General features: G+C 51.9%; 1 protein-coding gene across 1 annotated transcript; it reads right to left on the minus strand.

Annotated features, from left to right (window-relative positions):
- Positions 1-813: 813 nt before the first annotated feature.
- LOC122622067 (cadherin-related tumor suppressor) lies at positions 814-20,132 on the minus strand. Its single transcript, XM_043800232.1, is given in 10 exon segments — positions 814-3,570; positions 3,633-7,189; positions 7,253-10,021; positions 10,317-10,603; positions 10,677-10,878; positions 10,952-11,185; positions 11,255-11,563; positions 14,684-15,690; positions 15,693-15,767; positions 15,770-20,132. Coding segments are annotated over 10 exon segments (15,438 nt in total). The 5' UTR covers positions 20,094-20,132; the 3' UTR covers positions 814-896.
- Between the last annotated feature and the right edge of the window lie 1,913 nt (positions 20,133-22,045).

The raw sequence follows: 22,045 nt of genomic DNA on the forward strand, positions 1-22,045 counted from the left end.
GGCGCCAACGAAAAATAAATTTAAAATAGCAAGTTGAAACAAAAATAAAAACAAAATATAACACTGCAAGAACGATATAGTTTCACATGTATTTTTCGAAAACTCAATAACTTAAATAAAATTTCCCATAATAGAAACAAAAGCAAATATTATTTTGATGGTTAATATGTATTTAATAACATTTCACTACGAATTACATACATATACATACAAGGTGCTTAAGTACATATCTAGAGGAATGCGAAGTATCTCTGATATTAATTAACTATAAGTACGACTAAGGCAGTTAGGGGATGTTGGCGAGATTGTCAATAAATTAGAGCAATGTTAGAAATGTACTTAAATGGCGTCTCAAATCAATACACACTGGTGCTGAAACTATCTTAATATAGCACTCAGAAAAACATATACACAAGTACAGAAGTTGAAGTAATCAGCATTTGAAATTAACCGGGTGTATTAAAGTACGGAATTATCAGTCGTTATTGTTTTACTTTCGAACCCTTAACGGAAGTGCACTTAGGATGGTTGACCTTGATACAAGGCGTTCTCATAAGATTAGTTGCTTATTGTCCGTAATATGCACGATTCTACAATTTCTTTAACTTACAGTCTATGCTCGTTTAGTTTTCGTTGTACATTGAAAATAAAATGGCATTACTTAAGATCTACGAAGAAGAGATGTAGCTTTACACAAAATTTACAAATACATTTACGTACTAGCGAGAATTTCTCTTTGCTTTTGACCACACAGAATTGGAAAAGTCATTGAAAAGCTGCTTTGAAACAGAATTTAAATAATTTTTCGGAGTTTTTTTTAAGTTTTGATGGGTTTGCAGTGAATTGGCTAGGAACACTAACTTTCGTTGTAGATGAATGTGGACTTATAGCGCGTATTACACGTACTCCTCTGGAGCTGCCGGTCCATTGGATGATGGCATTCGCAGCGTGGACACCACTTGGGTTTGCTGCTGCTGCTGCTGTTGCTGCGAGGGTCCATTTGTGTCCGGCAGCTCGGCGATGTCCTTGAAGACGCCCATCAGGTTTTCGTAGCTGGGTCCCCAGTTGAGCAGATACTCCCAGCCGAGGGTGGTGGCCGACGGGGATGCTGCTCCATTGGCCTTGCGGTAGATTCCGCTCAGATGGTTGGCGATATCATCGTCGCTGGCCACGAGCGTGCTGAGCGATCCCCGAAAGGATGACTCGAAGCCATCGTAGGCGTGCGGCGGAATGGGCGGCGTCTTGACCACAGTTGTGGGCGGATTTCTGCTCGTCTCTCCACCGCTCAGTGCTCTGGACACAGGACTACGTCCATCCAGGAGACTCTTGCTGGTGGAATACTTGCCATCGCCACTCAGACTGTTGTTGTCGTACTCGATCTCCGAGCACGTGAAGCTGTCGTTGCCGCTTTCGTCCGTGGACGTGGAACTATGGGCATCCACATCGCCACCCAGCGACATATGGAGCGCACTGCTCGACACCCGAGGCGCCTCACTGCTGGAGGAGACGGCATCCAGCGTGGAGATCAGGCTGCAAGTGCGCGGTCTGCCATTCAAGCGCTCAATCTCCTCGGCAGTCAGGCCCATGGAGGTTTGCTGCGCCTGCTGCTGCGGCACTCCGGGCTTCTGTCTGCTGGCACTGGAACTTTGGCCGGACAGCTGGGACATTACGGGGCTGTTCAGGCTGCGTTCGCTGTTGCTGTGCACGTCCTTGCCAACGCCACCGGAACTGGAGGTGGTGGCCAGCAGGGCGCTTTGCAGCGGCTTCCCGGAAATGTCGTGCAAGGTGAGGATGCGCGGCTGCTGGGAACTCAGCTCCGAGCTGGGCGAGAGCCGGGCCAGCGGAGTGCTCTGATGGGTGCGGGATGCACTGGTGGGCGGCGGAGGAGGCTGGCCACCTTGGTTCCGGGTCACGAATGGCGCTGTGTGGCGGTGCTGCTGCTGCTGCTGTTGGGAGCCGGAGTTCTGGTGCTTGTGATGCGTGTAGGCGGAAACTGGTGGCACACTGGCCTTGTACTTGCGCAGGCCAGCCGCCTCCCGATAGCCCTTGTAGTGATACACGATGTCAATGTCGGAGGGCGCAATGGAGCTGGCGTTCTCCAGGTCGTAGTGCTCCGGGTACTCGGAGCCCATGTCCACGGAACTGGCGTGCTCCAGGGGCAGAGGATGGAGCGGCGGAATGGCCAGGTGGTGATCCTCCCGTATCAGTGGACTCTCGCGCTCTATGATATCCGGTCGCTGGGGACGTTGCTGCTGCTGCTGTGGCTGTGGCAACTCTGCGGTGGGTTCCTTGAACTTCTTGGTCAACAGTTCGGGGCCCACCAGGTGATGGCTACCCACTGGCGGTCGCATGTGATCTCCGGCTCCAACTGGCGGCGAGGGGGCTTCACTGGGATGCAGGTTGCGCACCAGGACGTGATCCACCTGACTTTGCGTGACTGGACCACCCGGGTGCTTGATCTTGAAGCCGGGCACGCCGCAACTCAAGCTTCCAATCTTCTCCTGCTTACCGCGGAATCGATAGATGACATAGGAGCCCAGAATAGCCACCACCAGGATGACAAAGAAGACAATGACCAGGGTGAAGCCAATGCTCAGCGCATCGGCCACCTGGGCGGCATCTTGCCCCATGTCTCCGTTGCAGCCGGACTCAATCTTGCCGTGATATCGAACCTCCGGAAAGATGCTGCCCGATCCATTCAGCGGCTGCAGCTCGTTGTTCACTGTCACGTTGGCCAGGCAGCCCGCGAAAGCCTCTCCACCCACATTCAAAGTGGTCAAATAGGGATCCAGAAAGTCGTGCACTCCGGCTATATCCAGCTCATCACCCACTTGCCGTCCATCGACAATGAGTCGCAGACTTCGACTTTCGCTGAACAAACTTACATTGTGCCACTTGCCATCGTTCAGCTCGGAGGTTTCCTGCACCGTCATGTTGATGGTGAGATGCTGCTTGGAGTAGTAAACCAAGCGACCTTCGCGGAGAGACAACGAGGTGAACATTTGATTGGTGGCCGCATACAGGATCTGACCCTGATCCTTGTGCGTGCGGAACAGCAGGCTAAGCATCTTCGGAGCCTCGTAGATCTGGGAGGCGGTGCTGAAATTGCTGACCGCTCGACGTTCCCTCATCTGCGGATTGTCCAACCAGGCACTTTTGCTGTTGTACAGATTGTCCAGCAGCTGCATGCGACGATATATCTCGGATATTCGGAACTCCACAAAGGCGCCTTCGCCCAGGGTGATGGGTTCCAAGGAGTCCGAGCAATCGGGCGACTGCAAGTGACCTCCGCACTGGCACAGCGAACTTGACCACCGGTCGATGCACTGTCCTGCGAATCCTCCGCAGCGTTCGGCGGCCAAAGCCGGTTGACACGCCTGCCGATTGCATCCGGCCAAAATGCCTCTCTGTTGCAGCGGCGCACTGAGGTTGAGGGCACGTCCTGCGATGTGAACACTGTGCAGACAGCCCACCAGATCATCACTGTGCACCTGACCAGGTCGTTCCAAAATGGGATCAGCCGAGGCCAGGCCACCGATCATCAGCGGTTGCTTGTTGAAGTTGAGAGTTCTGTGGAAGATATGATTCAAAATTAGAGGTCAGGAGGTGTAATAGATTAAGTGTAAGCTTACCCCACGGGTCCCACTTCGTCCGCATAGCAGCTGGAGTCTCCGGGCAGGCACTCCGTGCACACGTCCCCGGAATCCGCGCACTTGGCCACGCTGAGTGACATCACCCGTCCATTCCGGGTGGCCGTTACCTTGTGCCAACCCCCATCTGCCAGATTTCGTCCAGCAATCACCGTGCTGATGGCGGTACGAGCTCCGCCAGATGAGAAATACGCCCTGCCGTGCACCAGTTCGATGGCTAGGAAGTCGGATCTGCCGCCGCTCTGCATGCCGTAGTTGTACAGCAGTAGGGAGTTGGGCTTCGTGGTGGCGAACACAATGGATATGTCGTTGGTGGTCACATCCAAAGCGGGAAACGTCATGTAGGACAGCGGCTGGAATCCATAGCTGAAGCGCTCGCAATGTCGCCCATAGCGTCCCGGCGTGCAGTTGCACTTGTATCCTGGCTTCAGGCTGACACACAAGCCGCCGTGCAGGCAGGGATTGGGTCGGCAAGAGTCCGACACGCTCTCGCACTGATTGCCACGGAATCCGGGACGGCACAGGCAGAAGTACGAGGATCCGTCCGGACTGCGTTGGCAACTGCCTCCGTTGCGGCACGGCTTGCTGTAGCACACATCACTGCGCTCCTTCTCGCAGTGCTTGCCATCCCGATTGGCCGGACACATGCACTGGAAGTCGCTGCCCAGGCGGCGGCATTGCACCTGCGAGTGGCAAGGATTGGGCAGGCAGGGATCCTGCCTGCGACTGCACTGCTCGCCCGAGAAGCCACTGGTGCACTGACAACTGTAGTCGTGCACCACCCGCGGACCACTCAGCACCAGCGCAGCACTGTCCTGGATGACAAAGCTGTGGGCATCCAGCAGTCGAATGGCGGCACTGCAGACTCCGCCATTCTCACACACATCTGGTTCGGAGCAGGGCTCATAGCCCACAATCACCTCCTTTTGCAGCAGCTCCGAGAACGCCGATCGCTTCTCCCGCAAGCGTTCAATCAAGAGCTTGGGTTGCTGGTAGCTGGTCTTGGCCGATCTTACAGCCATGAGCAGTTGGAGATTAGTGGAATTGCCACTACCACCCTCCAGTAGGCTGTACAGGATGACCTCGTCCTCATTACTCATCCTCGACTTAATCATCTCCAGAATGGGTCGATAGTGGTTAGCCAGGAATTGGTTAGCCGTCATATTGCGTACCATGATGGACACTGAGTTGGCCAAGGTTTCGTTGTTGAAACTCTGGAAGGCCACACTCACTTTGGAGCTAACATCGCCGTGCTTGCCATCATTACCCGTATAGCTGAACACCGAAGCTATGGGCGTCGTATGTGAGGTGGTGATCAGGTCGCAGGCCCGGGGAATGGCCAACTGCAGCTGACTCTGGGCGGGATTCTTCTGCAGGCGACAGCGATAGTCGCCCACGATGTCGATATCATTGGGTCGCACATCGGCCAGCTTCACATTCGACGGCAGATCGCCATTGAACAGACTGACAGCTATGTGCAAGCTCCTTGTGGTCGATGGATTGTCGTTCTGATCCAACACTGTGATCGTGACTAGGTGCTGGGCCTTCTGCTTCGGCTTTCCACTGTCCTCGACCTCGATTAGTGCCTCTAGCACAGGTGTGATCTCCCGATCGAAGCTGATTGTGGACCTGACCACGCCAGAGTTTCTGTCCACACTCAGCCAGGACTTGTGCTTGCCACCAACCAACTGGTAGGTGAAGGGTCCTCCATTGCGCGGCAGATCCGGATCACTGGCCACTAAGGTCATAATGGAAGTGCCAGGCGGTTCATTCTCGGAGATGTAACCGTTCAGAGCTTCAGTCGTGAAGGTGGGTCCATTGTCGTTCACATCCTCCAGTTCTATGTGGACCGTCGCACTGCCCGTCTGTGGTGGCAGTCCTGTATCTATGGCTCCAATCACCAAGTTGTAGGTGGAGATCTCCTCGCGATCCAGGCGACTTGCCGTGCTAATCTCACCCGTCTGCACATCTATCTTGAAGCTCTGCTTGAGGTTGCCGTTGATGATCGAGTAGCTAAACTGATTGTTTTGTGCGCGCACATCCTTGTCAATGGCCTTGACTGTGGTGACCTTCGTGCCAATGGGAGCTGCCTCGGAAATCGTGGAGGTGTAGTAGTGCTTAATGAACTCCGGTGGATCGTTGCCATCCTGAATCGATATAATCACTTGTGCCTCATCGGTGTCGTTGCCACGAATGCTGCCATAGTTTTTGGCCATCACCGTGAGGACCACACGGTTCTGTGTCTCCCTATCCAAGTGGCGAGCTACATAAATCAAGCCCGTATTGGTGTCGATGCGAAAACCCTTGTCGTTGCTGGAACCCACCAGCAGGTAGTACACACGTCCATCTTCGCCGCTGTCTTTGTCGGTGGCCTGGACGGCACCCACTCTGGTGGCCACCGCCGAGGTTTCCGATACGTCGAAGTGAAAGACGGGCTGCAGGAACTGTGGGTAGAACTCATTTACGCCCAGCACATGCACGTAGAGATTGGCGTAGCTCTCCATGCTCGAGTCCGGGTTCTTCGCCTTAATCTGAAGTGTGTAGATGCGACGCTCCTCGTAGTCGAAGGACACCGCCGAGGAAATGGTGCCATTGCTCTGGTTCATGGAGAAGAAGTGCCTGTCCGGTCCGCTGGGCAGGAATGCGTAATGGATGATAGCATTCTTCGGCGAGTCCTTATCGGTGGCATGTGCCTGGAATACAAAGGTGCCAACTGGTTTGTTCTCAGGTATATAACCGTGGTATTCCTTTTGATCGAACACAGGTGGATTGTCGTTGACATCCGTCAAGATGATCGTAAGCATTGCAACGGAGGATAGTGGATGGTAGCCCAGATCCTGAACTGTGATATTCAGATGGTACTCCTGTATCAGATCATAATCCAATTGCTGTTGTATCACTATGCCACCGGTGCGTTCGTCCACGCTGAAGTCCTGGCGCTCGTTGCCACCGGAAATGGAATACCTGAGCATTCCATTGGGACCCGTATCATCGTCGGTTGCGCCCACCGTTAGGATTGTGGACCCCACTGGCTCATTCTCGGGCACAATCACCTGATAGCTGTTCACCGAAAATCTGGGCGTGTCCAGGTTCTCCCCGGTTACCACGATTACGACACGAGTCTCATCCGACTGGGGAGGAACACCACGATCCGTGGCCCTAACCACCAGTTCATAGCGAGAGTTGGGCGGCACTTGGATGGGTCTGACCAAAGTGATCCAGCCGTCATGTCTGCCGATGGTGAAGATCGAACTCAAGTTGAATGTCATCAGGGAGTAATCCATTTCGTTGGTGCCCAGATCCTGCTTGTCATTGGCGTGGACCCGAACTATTCGCTGACCACGAACCGCATCCTGTGGCAGTGGCGCCAGATACTCCTCCTGCTCGAACTTTGGCGGATTGTTGTGGGCGTCGACGATGTTGATGTTCACCAGGCACTCGGAGTACAGCGGCGGCTTACCATTGTCCGTGGCCAAAACGGTGAGGGCGTACATGTTCTCCGGCGAGCGGACATACTGGGAGTGCTTGAAGTGCACCGCCTGTTGGGAATTTAAGTATTCAATTATAAATATTATATATATTAACAATAGTTGGGTACCTACCTTTTTACTGAAGACCTCACCCGTGGCCGGATCGATGCTGAACATGGGCGACGGCTGCTGCAGTGAGTAGGAGATCACCGAGTTGGGACCCTGCTTATCGCGATCCGTGGCTATGATCTGGCCCACCAGAGCAATCGATTGCTGCAGCTCCGGGAAGCTGAAGCTGTAGAAGCTGTGCTCGAACTCGGGCGCATTGTCGTTCTGGTCCTGGATCGTGATGGTAATGGGTGTCTCGGCACGCCAGGCTCCATCGGAGGCCACCACCTTGAGGATGTACTCATCCTGTTGCTCGCGATCCAGATGGCCGGCCACTGTGATGTTTCCGCTCTGCGGCTCGATGCGAAACTTCTCGCCGGGATTCTCGCTGAAGGAGTAGGAAGCGTTTGCATTGGCACCCAGATCCAAATCGGAAGAGGTGACTCGGATCACAAAGCTGCCGATCTCGGCGTTTTCGGTTACATTCAGGGAAAAGAGACGTGTGAACTTGGGCGGGTTGTCGTTCTTGTCGAGCAGATGCAGTAGGACACTAGCTGTTCCCGTCAAATGAGGAACACCCTGGTCCACGGCCTCCACCACGAACGCATAGTCGCCGATCTCCTCACGATCCAGTCGCACCCTGGTGTAGATCTCGCCCGATTCCGTGATCTCAAACGTGCCATCGAAGTCATTCTGCAGGCGATAGATGACATTTCCATTGTCGCCGGAGTCACGATCGCTGGCTTTCACAACGGCGATCAACTGAGGTGGCGACTCCTCCTCCAGGACCTCGGCATTGTAGATGAGCTGCTCCATGACGGGTGCATTGTCATTCGCATCCGTTACGTTGAGCGTTATCAGAGTTACGCTACGCAGACTGGGCTTATCGCCATCGGCTGCCTCGACCCAAATCTCGTACAGATGCGTCAGCTCATAGTCCAGGCCATCCTGTCCAACGCTCAGGACTCCACTGTTGGGATCCACCCTCAGGGAATCGCCCATGATGCCGCCGGCTATGGCATAGCGAATCTTACCCACCAAACCCTTTTTCGGCGATGTGGCACTGACTTTGCTTATCATTTTGCCAGGCCTCACATCCTCTGACATGGTAAAGTGACTGTTGGCCATGTAGGCGAAGGTGGGAAAGAGCTCAGGGGGTCGCAGGATAATTGTGAGCTCAGCCTTGGAACTAAGTGGCTGCTCACCCTGATCCATTGCGGATATTGCAATCGTATAGGTCAAGTCATCAGGGGACTTAGTCCTAGTCTTCAGCTCCAGCTTGGTGCTCACCACGCCCGTTTTGGTGTTTATATCAAAGTAGTGCTGATCTCGCCCACTAATGGTGTAATGCACCACGGCGTTTTCGCCATCATCCAAGTCCAAGGCCCGAGCTCCAAACACAAACTCACCCTTGCTGATTCTCTCCGGCACTGCTACGTTGTAGTGGGTGGAGTCGAACTTCGGGATATTGTCATTGACATCGAACACACTGATGGTGAGATTCACGGACGAGGCACGTGGCTCGGTGATGGAACTGTCTTGGGCCATTAAGGTCAAGTGGTACACGGAGGTCTCCTCGCGATCGAGCGTTGTAGCTGTGGTGATCTCGCCCGTTTCCGAGTCTATGTGGAACCGATGCATGTGCTCGCCCAATAAGTTAAAGCGCAGCTTGGCATTCAGTCCTTCGTCCTTATCCGTGGCCCTGGGAGTCAGTACATGAGTGCCAGCGGGTAAATTCTCGCGGACAGTGGCGTGATAGGACTGCAGTTCGAATACCGGATCATTGTCATTAATGTCCTGCACCTCCACGCGCACAATTCCCGTGCCGGTGAGTGGAGGTGAGCCCGTGTCCATGGCCACCAAGGTCAGGGTGTACTCGCTCTGCTGCTCGCGATCCAGGGGCTTCAACAACGCGATGTCACCCGACGAGGCATTGATGCGGAAGAGATCACTGTCGCCCTCCTTGAGGAAGTAGCGCACCTGCGAGTTCAGAGGTGGAGTGTCGGCATCATAGGCGTTCACTGTGAGCACGTATCCCCCATTTGGCGGCACAGTGTTCTCCATGACCCGTGCCAAGTATGGGGAATCCAAAAACGTCGGTCTATTGTCGTTTATGTCCAGAATGTTGATGGTCAGCTCGGCCGTGTCGCCAGCTGGATTCTCCAGTGCACAATCCTCGGCTCGCACGGTGAGGGAGTATCGGGAGAGGCGCTCGTAGTTGAGGTTCTTGGCCACCCGCACCACACCCGTATCCTCGCTGATGCTGAAGTCGTGGTTCTGATCGCCCAGCACAATGGAATACCGGATGCGTCCGTTGGCACCCTCATCCACATCCGTGGCTGATACCTGCAGGACCATGGCGCCAATGCTGGCGTTTTCCGCCACCGAGGCAGAGTATTGCTTCGGATCGAAGACGGGACTATTGTCGTTCTCGTCCAGAATCCGTATGAGCAACTGCGTCTCCGTGGACTGCGGTGGCTCGCCGCGATCTCGGGCCGTGATGTTGAGCAGATAACTGGAGCGCAACTCGCGGTCCAAGGCATCGACGACGCGCAACTGTCCATCGGTGGGATTCAGGGAGAAGGGCAGCGGATCGGATTGACCCATGGCCATGTCCTCGTCTCTGGCCTCCTTCATCAGATAATCGATGTACCCGTTGCGGCCCTCGTCATTGTCGACAGCCTTGACAGCGATAACGACCGTATTGATGGCCACGTTCTCCATGATCGCCGTTTCGTTTGCGGAAACGAAGATGGGCACCTCGTCGTTGACATCTTTGATGAGTATCGTCACCTGGACAAAAAGGTGCGGATCAGTATTTGGCTAATTGTGTTTCATAGCAGTCAAGATAAAACGGTGAATGTGTGTACGTTCTTCAACCGATAAAGGAAGCAAACGGGTTTTGCTGTGTCTAAAAACTAGTCCTCTAATTAATTAGGGCTTCACGAACTAAGCGATTCTGTCTGAACTAACGGTAGAGATAACTAGCTAACATCAAGATTAGAACCATGAGCCGACTTTCAAGAACTCAGAGAATATATCCTTTCAAATATTCTGATTGTTTGTTATAAACTCTATGGAAGCTTACCTTTACAGTCGACGAGAGTCGCTGCTGCTTTTGATGGGCCAAAAACTCCTGCCGTGTTTGCTGATACTTTCTGGGCGATCGGTACTTGAGCTTCAGCTGCGTCTCCTCCAGTTCGCTGAAGGATGCAAATTCATCAGCGCAATCGCGGGCGGTCACCGTAAGGGTGTACGCCGATCGGTGTTCCCTGTCCAAGTTGCGGCGAGTGCGGATGGTGCCGTTGCTGTCGATGCCGAACTCTGAATCGACGTCTCCTGCGGTGATGCTGTACTCAATCAGCCCATTGTTGCCTGTCGTAAATAAAGTGATATGCAAGGTAATAAGAAATCTGCGGGTGGTAATAATAAGAAATAAGAAACTCACCCGAATCAATATCCTTGGCTGACACGGTGACTACCTCTGTGGCGAGGGGCACATTCTCGAACACCTCGCTCGAATAGCTCATGGGATCGAAAATGGGAGCATTGTCGTTCAGATCGAGCACGTTGCAGTAGACCGTTATGGTGGTGGACAGGCTGGGTTGGCCATTGTCCTGGGCCTGCACAATCAGGATGTAGTGCTGAACCTGATAAATAGAACCACCAAAAATATGCCTAAGTACATTCAAACTACGACTATTAGATATATCGAGTTCCCACCTCTTCGTAATCCAGTCGAGCGGTCAGGGTCAGCATTCCGGTTTGTGGATTCAGGCTGAAGACGTCGTTGGCCCAATCCGAGACCACTCCGTAGGACACCTGGGCATTCTGGCCGAGATCGGCGTCCCTGGCCACTATCTGACCCACTTGGTAGCCCCGTTGGGCGTTTTCCGGTATGTCAAAGGAGTAGACGGTATCCTCGAACAAGGGCGGATTATCATTGGTGTCGCTCACCTAATAGAAAGTTTAAAGAATTTGGAATCATTGCAAGTTATCCCTTAAACTGGCTAGAAGCTTCCTTACCTGGATGGTGGCATATGTCTCCGTGTACTGCACCCCGTCGGACACGCGAATCCTCAGCTCGTACTTGCTCTTCGTCTCGCGGTCGAGGGTATCGTTGAGGATGAGCTTTCCAGTGGCGGGCTCCAGCAGGAACTTGCCATCGTGCCCATCCATCAGCAGGAAGGTCACCGAACCAAGCGTATCCGGATCGTGGGCCCGCAGCGTGGAGATGGTGTGTCCAATCTGCAGATCCTCGCTGACATTGTAGACGAACGGCGAGTCGAGGAACTGCGGCGGACTATCGTTCTTGTCGAGAACGGTTACTCTGACCTGCCGAGAGATACATAAAGCGTATTCGTTGCGTCAATAACACTGACCCACTTGGCTGGAGGACTGGAGGACAGGAGGAGGACAGGCGGACAGGAGGAGGAGCACTGGTAACTGGCATCAGCGATATGGCATCGAGCGGAAACTAGTTCCATATTCGGCACTAAATGCCCAGAGTATTCCATGTACGAGCCAGCACTTATGTGCCCAGCCAAACTTTGTCGCAATGTCAATCGCATTCTTCATCTCGCTTAACCTGGCCCCAAATTGACCCGCTTACACTGGGTAGTGGTATATGGTATATATGGTTTATATGGTATATGGGGTATATGGTTTATGGGATCTGCGAAGCCAGTTGCCGCAGCTTGAACTTTCTGCTTATGACCGAGCGAATTATAGTTTTGGGCCATTTCTCTTCTCTGCTCGAGAATGGCACGAACGAAACCGGCTTCTTAACCTTTTAATGGCTTAAACCTTAATGTTTATAATTATTTTTCACTAGTGCTAATTAATTTACAAGTCTTTTGGCTCGGCATAAACGCAACCAGTGCTTTTCTAAACTCAAAGGACGAAGAACCAATATGCCTTAGTGTTTCGCAAGTCCAGCTAGCGGTCTACGAAAGCCAACTCGTAACTCTTGGTGGAGTCGCACACGGAGGACACAGGAGAAGAGCTCAGGAGGCCATAAATTCTCGAGTCCAGAACCAGCACTCGTAAAATATATACAGCGTCTGGTGCCGCGGAGATGGTGTTAAGTCGGTGCTATGCGAGTAAATACTGCATTTGTAATAAAATTTATGCAAATTTGTAACATCAGACGGATGAAGTGGAAGTGGCTAGTGGATAGTGGATAGTAGGACCCAGCTAGGGATCCACTTCCAATTCCACTCACGAATGCATTAGTGGGCAGCCTTTGGAGCAAAACACCAGCATGCCAGGATGCCCGAGGCCGGGTGAAATGTGTGCGGCTAATTGAACTAATTTGAGGCGGTGGAAAGCGGGGGCAGCTGCAGAAAATGTTACCATTTGTCAATCTGCTTAATGGCCAGCTAAAAAAACAGAACAGCAAACCCAGCTGAACACAGAAACTAGCCCTGGGTTGGCCATAAATTTGCGTGAAATTCCAAACCCTGACTCGGGGGGATCGGGGGACATTTTGATGGAAAGCCCAATGACATTCACTCGCTTGTTTGCTCACATTTAATTGCATTCATTGCGAAAGCAGGCTAAGATCCGCAGACTAGAAAGCAGCGCTTAATGGCATTCTAAGCTCATTATGGCTAACACTAAACGCTGTGAACTGGTGGCTTAGTATGTATGTACTAGTTGGCTAACAAAATTGGATTAGCTAATGCATCCAAATTCGTCGCTTTGTTTAAAGCGTGGTTTTCTTGCAGAGAGTGTGCATTAAATATATTTAAGCTTAACGCGAAAAAAACTGAAAACATGACAATCGTTTTAAATCAATGCAACAATGAATTGATTGAAACGATCTTCGCACGCGAGGACCAGCGATCGAAACATCCACTAAACCATAGTTGCTTGTACTAACCCAAGGCTGTGTTTTTTTTTCAGTTCTTTTTTTCCAGCTTTTTTCACCTTTTTTCAGCTTTTTTCCGCTTGAGCTTCTGGCACGAAACTGGAACTGGAACTGCACACATTTGCATGCGTGCATTGTTGGCATACCTACGCATACGACGTGTTGGCCATGAACACGCGGAGCGGCCAAAAGGGGCAAAAAGCTGCAGCCACTCGATGGCTGTCTGCGGAGCAGGAGAATGAAGAATGAAGAATGAAGAATCTGGCCCCAAAGAGAAGACTGTGGAGTGGAGTGGAGAATCGAAAATGGCTACACAAAGGAAAAAGGATCAACCTATACCTAACTACCTATAAATACAACTGCTGTGCTAATACTTAGTAATCAAAACGGAGATTTTGCAATTATTTTACTGCTGTTTAGGTTTATGCAAAGTGATTTTTAACCAAGTGAACAATAGATTAACATTTCCCAGAACATGCAATGAAACTTAGGATACACTTAAGTAAAGTCATTTGAGGAAGTACTTGTTACTGTTTAATTAACAATTCAATTATGGTTATTACACTTTAATTGAACTCAATTTGTTCGAGTGTACTTGCGCCGGGCTCTTTTTGCCTTTGTTCTCTCTGCTGGCTTTTTATACTCGGCATGTCTTGTGGCCTGAAAACCAGTATGTGTTGGTTCGTAGAGGTCGGCGAAGTACCCTGCAAACGCAGAGGGGGGAGGACCCTGGACCATCGGGATGCCTGGAGAACGCTGAGTAGGGTACTGGGCATAATTAAAGGCATCTGCCAATGAAGCAACTTATTATAATTCTATCCCTGCGGCCCATTTATGCAGCGCTGGGATGTGAAATATTTTCTCGATACACAGGTCTGTCTGGTTGCCCCCCCCCTGCCCCTTGACCCCCTCGCCCCCTGCGCCCCATCAAATTCATTCAGCAGATAGCCGGGCTTAGGGAAGCGGCCGGCGAGTCCTCTTCGCTGGCCTGTTAATTTGCATCTGAATCTGAAGGCATAACCGCATGTGCATGTGCAGCAAAGGATGACTGAGGGACTGAAGCTGAAGTTGGAGCGGGAGTTGGAGATGGAGCTAAAGTTGGAGATGGAGCTAAAGTTGGAGCTGGAGCTGCGGAGTGGTTGGCGTGTAATCAACATTTCATATCAGCACAAGACATTAAAAGCGCATTAGTGCGGTCTCGACTTGCACTGATAAGCCCTTGAAACTGCCCCAGAAATGGCCGACTCGGCAACAATATCCCATATCCCATATGCCATATTCCCTATATCCTCATTTCATCGCATGAAGTACCTTTCGTTACAAAGTAAAGGAAAGGTCGCTGTGCCAAAGTAAGTTCGAAAGCCCCTTTATGTAAGTAATCGGAATCTGATAAAGCCCCACTCGGATTCCGAACGTTTCGATCAAAGTGAGTATGATGCATGGTGTCCTCAGTTTGGGTACAACAAAAGGAAGGTTTCGTGCAGTTGAAAATATTAAGGAATTTGCTCAAAATCAAAGTGAAAACACACTTATTTACATTTTCAATAGCAATTCAATATTACTTTGGGTTTCTAGTAACTCACCTTCGTGCTGGATGTACGTGGCTGTCCGCCGAGGGCGATGGCAAAGACCTCCACCTCGTACTCCTCCGGTCCAGCTTCACGGTCCAGCTCGGCGGCGGTGGAGAGGATACCCAGCTTGGCATCAATGTCGAAGAGGCGATCCACCTGACCACGCGATCCTGCGGCCGTCACATTCGTCACAAAGTATTCTATCTCGGCGGAGGCCAGATGCGCGGTCACCGTCAGAATACTCGTTCCAATCGGTTCGTTCTCGTAGACGGAACCGGACAGCTTACTCCGTTGCTCGAACTGCGGCACGGATGATTCACTTCCGCCGGAACCCGGGGTTATGATTGTGATGTACACCTCGCTGCTGCGACGTTCGCTTTGAACGGCTTCATCGGTGGCTTTCAGGGTCAGCTGGTAGCGCACCTCCTGCTTCAGTTGCGGACTTGGGGTAAAGGTTACGACACCCGTGTTCCGTTGCAGCTTGAAGAGCTCCTGGGGGCCACTGACAATCTCGTAGGTCACCAGGCCGTTGCTGGACGAGTCCGCATCCTTGGCGTGCACCTGCATCACCGCCGTGCTGCTGCCCTTGGAAGTCGCGAATTTGGGCGGCAGGATGGCCGCATTCATGGACACAAAAACGGGGGCGTTATCGTTAATGTCCTCCACAATCACGGTGACCAGTTTTTCCGTGGAGAGCTGTCGTTCCGAAGGCTGAGCACGATCCGTGGCCACCACGGTCAGGCGAAAGGTATCAATCGATTCCCGGTCAATCTCCCTGAGCGTGTGAATCACACCCGTCTCCGTGTTGATGCCAAAGTGTCGTCCCTGCGGCAGTTGGGGTTCCTGCTTGCTGATTGCGTAGCTCACCTTGCCGTTGAGCCCCGAATCCGGATCGTCGGCGGTTACGGTCACAATGGGTGTCTTCAGGGGAATGCCCTCCTTGATCTGCCGCACAATCGCAGTGCTGGGAAAGATCGGCGGATTGTCGTTGTCATCCACCACGAGCACGTTATACAAACGGTGGTCGACAGCGACGGAGTGCCGCAATCGGAGGCAGTGATGTTGAGCGTATAGCTGGTTATGTCCTCGTAGTCCAGGGCTTGTGGAGATACAGGCTACCCGTAATGCTGTCGATGTGGAAGGTGTCACGGCGATTCCCAGCCGATATACTAAAGACCACCTGGCTATTGACTCCCTGATCCGCATCACTGGCTCTGAATCGCATCAATTCGGTGCCCGTTGGACTTGTCTCCAAAACGGAAACCTCACTGCTCGACTGGGTGAACTCCGGCGCATTGTCGTTCTCGTCCAGCACCACAATGGTAATGCTGGCATTGGAGCTCAGCGGGTGCTTGAGCGCAGCATCCTTGGCCACGACGATCAGGTGATGCATCTCCTGGGACTCCCGGTCCAATCTGCGCGCCAAGGAAAGCTGACCCGTGGCGCTGTCCAAGTTGAACTGGCCAGCCTCATTGCCCTTGGCCAGTGTGTAGTACACATCTCCATTCAGACCCTCATCCGCATCTTGGGTGAAGACATGCGTAATGTGCGTGCCCTCGGAGGCGCCTTCAGAAATGGTCACGTGGTAAGGTGCTCGCAGGAATTCCGGCGCATTATCGTTCACATCGGTGACGATGACCTTCACCTTGACTTTGTCCTGCAGGCGCGGAATGCCGTTGTCCGAAACGGTGGCCTCCAGTAGCATATAGTTGCCAGCCAGGGATCCCCGGAGGGCACCATCCTCGCCACCTGCCTCCGCATTCCTGCTGACCTTCACCAGAGCCTCGCGATCGAAGGGTCGCAGTGTTTTTATGAAACCATTTCTGGTGTCTATTGTAAAGTCCTGCGTCTGACTGGACAGAGTGAAACTCAGCTCCGCATTCCTACCAATATCCCGGTCCACTGCCGTTAGCTTGCCCACAAACGTGTCTGCAGGAGCGTTCTCCGGTATGCTGAACGTGAAGGTGCTGTTGGTGAACTGTGGGGCGTTGTCGTTCTCATCGATCACATGGATGACAACCGGGACCACCGAGGATCTGGATGGTTGACCAGCATCCCGGCAAGAAACGGTTAGAGCATAGTAATCCCGCTCCTCGCGATCGAGTGGAGCTCTCACAAAGAGGAAGCCATCGGGAAACACACCGAACATGCGCTCAGTGTTGCCCTCGATGATCTCGTACGAGATCCGACCATTATCCCCCAAATCAATATCCGTAGCGGCAAGGGCGAAAAATCGAGTGTTCACTTTCGTGGTTTCCGGGAGGGAAGTCTCATAGGAGGTGTGATCGAAGACGGGAGTGTGATCGTTGACATCGGCTATCAGCACAGAGAGGCTCAGTTTACTGGAGAGCGGAGGACTGCCCGCATCCGTGGCCATTAGTTCCACGTGGATCAGGGAGCCGGGCTCTGCTCTGATGGGCCGCTGAAGGTAAAGAACTCCCGTGACCGGTCCAATGCGGAACTGCTGATTGGGATTCTGGGTGAGGCTATAGCTGATCCTGCTGTTCACGCCCGCATCCCGATCTCTGACCCTGGACAGGTAGATCTCCTGACCCACGGCCGCATTCTCCGGCAACGAGATCGTGGGCTCTGACTCGCGATCCAAGGCGAAAACGGGAGCATTATCATTCAGATCGATAATGGCTATATTAACAATGCACTGGCCATATGAGACGCTGGCGGCGGCTGCAATGGAGCTGGAGCTGGCCAAGATAGTCAAACGATAATTGGCCTGCTCCTCGCGATCCAAGGGTCGGGCGGTGGTGATGCGACCGCTCCTGGGATCGATGCGGAAATTCTGTGCCCTGTCGCCTTGGATGATGTCGTATTCGATGGGAGAGTTCGCCTTGCCATTCGCGGACTTTACCTGCACGATGCCCACCTCGCGATTTGGCTGGCTGTTCCTTTGCTGCTCGTGATCCTCGAGCATCTGGAACTCATAACCGCCAGCTTGTGCCTGGCCGCATTCAAGCAACTCCGACTTGGACTTGAGCACAATGTCCACAATGGCATCTTGCTGGCTCCTCCGCTGCCCAGCATCACGCGCCGATACCACCAGCTTGTAGTGGGGCTTCCAATGCAGCGAGGCAGCAGCATCGCCACGCAGGCTGATGGCTCCCGAACGGGCGTCCAGCTGGAAGAGACCCTCGCCACCTGACTCGAGTCGGTACTCAATTAAGGCATTATCGCCATCGTCTTTATCTGCGGCCGTGACATGGAGCAGGATCCTCTCCTTCTCCAACTTCTCCACCTCCACCTGCGCCTTGAGCTTGATATCATCGTCGTCGGTGAGCGAGTAGATGTAGTGCCTGGGATAAAACTGAGGATCGTTATCGTTTACATCGGCCACATGCAGCCAAACGGTGGCCGTGGCCGATTGGGGCGTGGGTGCTCCCTGATCGCGGGCAATCACGGGTATCTCGTATCGCGACATTTTCTCACGATCCAGAGGTCTGCGCGTTGTTAATTGGCCCGTCAACGCATCGAGGGCAAACTGTAGCGGGTACAGGCGCTCCACGCTGGGCGCCAGGGCAAAGGTCACCGATCCATTGGTGCCCTGATCATGATCGGTGGCCGTCATCAGAGCCACAATCGTTTGCGGCGGCGCATCCTCACTTAGTGTCACATTCTGCTCCCTTTGGCTGAACTGTGGCGCCTCATCGTTCTCGTCCAGAACGATCACCTTCAGCTGGGTGTAGGCAAATTTGGGATTAGGTCCCCCATCCCTGGCCGAGATGCTCAGCTCTACGGTGTCGCGAATCTCTCTGTCCAGCGGACCAGTGGTCACAATCAAACCCGTCAGTGGATCCATGGCGAACCACTTGAGCTCATTGCCCGAGAGAATGTCGTAGTGCACCTGGGCATTGACGCCAGTGTCCTCATCCGTGGCTGTGATGGAGGCCACAAAGCTTCCCGTGGGTGCCAGTTCACTCAGCACCGCTGAATATTCTGATTTCTCGAACACCGGCTCATGATCATTCACATCGTTGACATCGATGATAAGATGGGCCGTGGTCGTTCGCGCCGGAGTTCCCTGATCCATCGCCACCACGGTCAGATTGTACTTGCCGATCTCCTCGCGATCCAGGACGCCATTTACCCTCACTATATGCAAGTCGGCAGCTTCTTCCAGGCGAAAGTGGCCCAGCTCATTGCCGGAAACGATGCGCACCGATGTTCGGCCATTGAGACCGGAATCGGAATCCTTAACGGCCACGGCTGCCACCACAGTACCATTCACCGCATTCTCGTCCACGGTGGCCACCTTGCCGCCATCCGGAAAGAACCGGAAACTGATGATGGGGTCGTGATCGTTGGTGTCCAGCAGGTTCACCGTCACATAGGTGCGTCCATCCTGCCGCGGCGATCCATGATCCCGGGCGAACACAGTGAAAACGCAGCTCTTCTGGCTCTTCTGCTGGGGGCAGTTCACGCGTTCCGTGGTGGAAATGACTCCCGTCTCCGGATTAACCGTGAATTGGTGCTCCGTTTCGGCCAGATAGTAGGTGATCTTGCTGTTGTCCCCCAAGTCGTTGTCCGAAGCCATCACGGTGGCGACTGGAGTTCCCGGCAGAGCCGTTTCGTTCAGGGAGACATTGTAATCGCTGTGATCGAAGATCGGTGGATTATCATTGACATCCAGAATGGTAACGTTCACTTGGAGGTAGCCGAAACGCGGTGGAGTTCCTCCATCTCTCGCGGAGATGTTCAGCTGGTAGCTGCCACGCGACTCCCGGTCGAGATTGCCCGTGGTCTCCAGGTGCAGATATGAGGTGTCTCCACTGGGATTCGCCGTCGTCACCAGCCGGAACTTGTTGTCCACATTTCCAGCCACAATCTCATACTGATCGGTGACCCCGTTCTCACCCACATCCGCATCTGTGGCGGCATCGAGGAGCAACCGAGTACCCGTGGTGGCACTTTCGGAGAAGGAGATCGCGATGCTGGGTTCGGGAAACTCCGGCGAATTGTCGTTGACATCCAGAACCTTGATGCGCACCTCGATGGGGTAGGTGGGCTGTGAGGAGAGCACCACCAAGTCGTATTGATCCCGCATCCCCTCCCGATCGAGCACCACATTGGTCTTCACCTCACCCGTAACCGGATCGAGTGTGAATTCCCGCGGAGGTTCGTTGAACCGATACGAGAACTTTGGCTTTGTGGGTATGAAACCCACCGAGGTTCCACGCGGCTGACCCTCGAGCACCTCGAAATCGGCACTGGTGTCCACCGCACGGGATTGCATCTCACCCGTTGGCGAGGATGAGGAGCTTCTCCGCCGCGGAAAGGCGGCATATTGTTCATAGGTGGTGGCATAACTCCGGCCACGCGGTGCCAGTAGCTCCAGTTTGGTGTCGCCTGTTTGGCACAGGGATTCCCTGCCCGCCAGGAGCAGGAAAAACAGGAGCAGGAGCCTCTCCATCTGGAGGCTGTTTCTAATGTCTGTTCGAAATTTATTTTGCACCACTTTCATTTGTCGCACTTTTGTCTTGTTGCTCACACTGGGAATGCATCGTAGAACTCGTCATTTTGCATCACTTATGATAATGATTTATTGATTTTTCGTCTGTCGCCTGCAACGAAAAGAAGGTGAAATTGAAATTAGCTGTGGTTAAGATAATTGCTGCTTAGTGCTAATTGGGTATTAACGTGTTTGTACCACTAACAAACTGCTTTCATGCACCGCGCTTACCAAGCATATCAGCAGTTTCATACTCCGTCGAGCATAAAATTAGTAAAGCTCAATTCGGTGCGATATGAGGCGCCAAAGCGTAAAATCGACAGTTACTCCCGTAGTTAAAACTTAACAAACAAATGGTCATATTTTAGGTAGTGTAAGAAAATAAATTATTCATATTTTTAATCAAGTATGCACACAAATTAAGGAGGTACATCCAATGACTGAGGCAACGAACTTAAGGGAAATCAAATGACTGAGGCAACGAACTTGAAGGAAATCAAATGACTGAGAAAACGAACTCTATTCAATGAAAGCTAGCTCTTCTTACCCCTTAACTTTTTGAATAAAAATAAGTTAGTTCTAAATTCCTTATAGGTTTCAACACACATCTACTTTTTTCGCTGACCCCACAAAATCTTAACCCTCTTAAGCCCACGCTCTCCTTCAGGAAAAGAAATAAGAAGAAATACGGGCAAATGGAAACGAAAGAAGCAGCGGTCCAGCGTCAACTTGATTGAAATCCCGAGTCGCAGACTCCAGCTGGGGCTGCTGGTCCTAGGCTTTTAGAAAAATCTAATCAAGATTTAGGCGGCGTCTATTAATCAAACGAAATTCCGAAACACTCGGAGACAACGACCGGTGGAAGGGAAAATTTCCATTAATAGCATGCGTGTCAGCTTTGGACCAAATTAATGCTTTGTGGGCAATCTCTTGTTAACCTGAGACTCTAAGAATATCAATACAAAGACGCCAAGCCCCTGGCCACCTCCGCCCCTTTACACAAAAAGTAGTGGTAGTAACGCTCTGAAAGCAGCTAACTGATTCGTATTCGTATTAACACCAGAGCACCGTAAACGCCACAGTCTACGCCTCTTCTTTTGTGATAGACCCTGGAAACACCCTAGATGCAATCACAGCAGTAATAAGTAATTAATATTAATTTAAGAATTTATTTGTTTGGCTCATCAAGGTTAAATCAAAAGCACTTAGATGAGATGTAAGTTGAGATATAAGGATCTAAGCCATGTTTAAATGAATACATCAAACATGCGAAACAGAAATACCTCTCATTTGCTTATGATGGTCACTAGATGGACTAACTAGAAGAAACGCATGGCAGTGGACCCGCAGAATCTGTCAGAATTTGGACTGGGGCTCGAAACGAATCGAATCGAATCGGATCGGATCTCTCTGTCTGCTCGGATACATAGCCAAAAATGCGTCGTAAATTTCGTTTTTGTTGTCTGAAGCTTTTGAAGCCGAACCCGTTCATTAATCTTAAAAATCTACCTGCTCTAATGGTATTGTTAGCTGTCGGTGTTGTTTTTCTTCCCGTTGCTGTTCCTTTGCAATCTTCTCATTTCGTTGCTGGTCTCTATCACAGATATTTTTTATGTCTTGGTGTTTTGTCTTCTTTATTGCTGCCCCACACACAAACACATATATGAAAATATCCATAGGATGGTTTTTGGGTTCCCTGTTGCTATCGAATGCCGCGTGCATTAGTAATCCTCGTTCCAAACTCAGTTTTCTAAGAATTTCAAAAGCTCGCTGATATGGGAGTGTCACAATTTTAATATTTCAACAAAAAGGTCAGTTAAAAGGTTATAATTATTTAAGCTTTTGCTTTTAATATAATGACAGCTATATACGATAGGATAAAGCGGATAGAATAAACCGCTTTCAATGAAAAT

This window comes from Drosophila teissieri, chromosome 2L (assembly GCF_016746235.2).
Source record: "Drosophila teissieri strain GT53w chromosome 2L, Prin_Dtei_1.1, whole genome shotgun sequence".
NCBI classification, from domain to species: domain Eukaryota; kingdom Metazoa; phylum Arthropoda; class Insecta; order Diptera; family Drosophilidae; genus Drosophila; species Drosophila teissieri.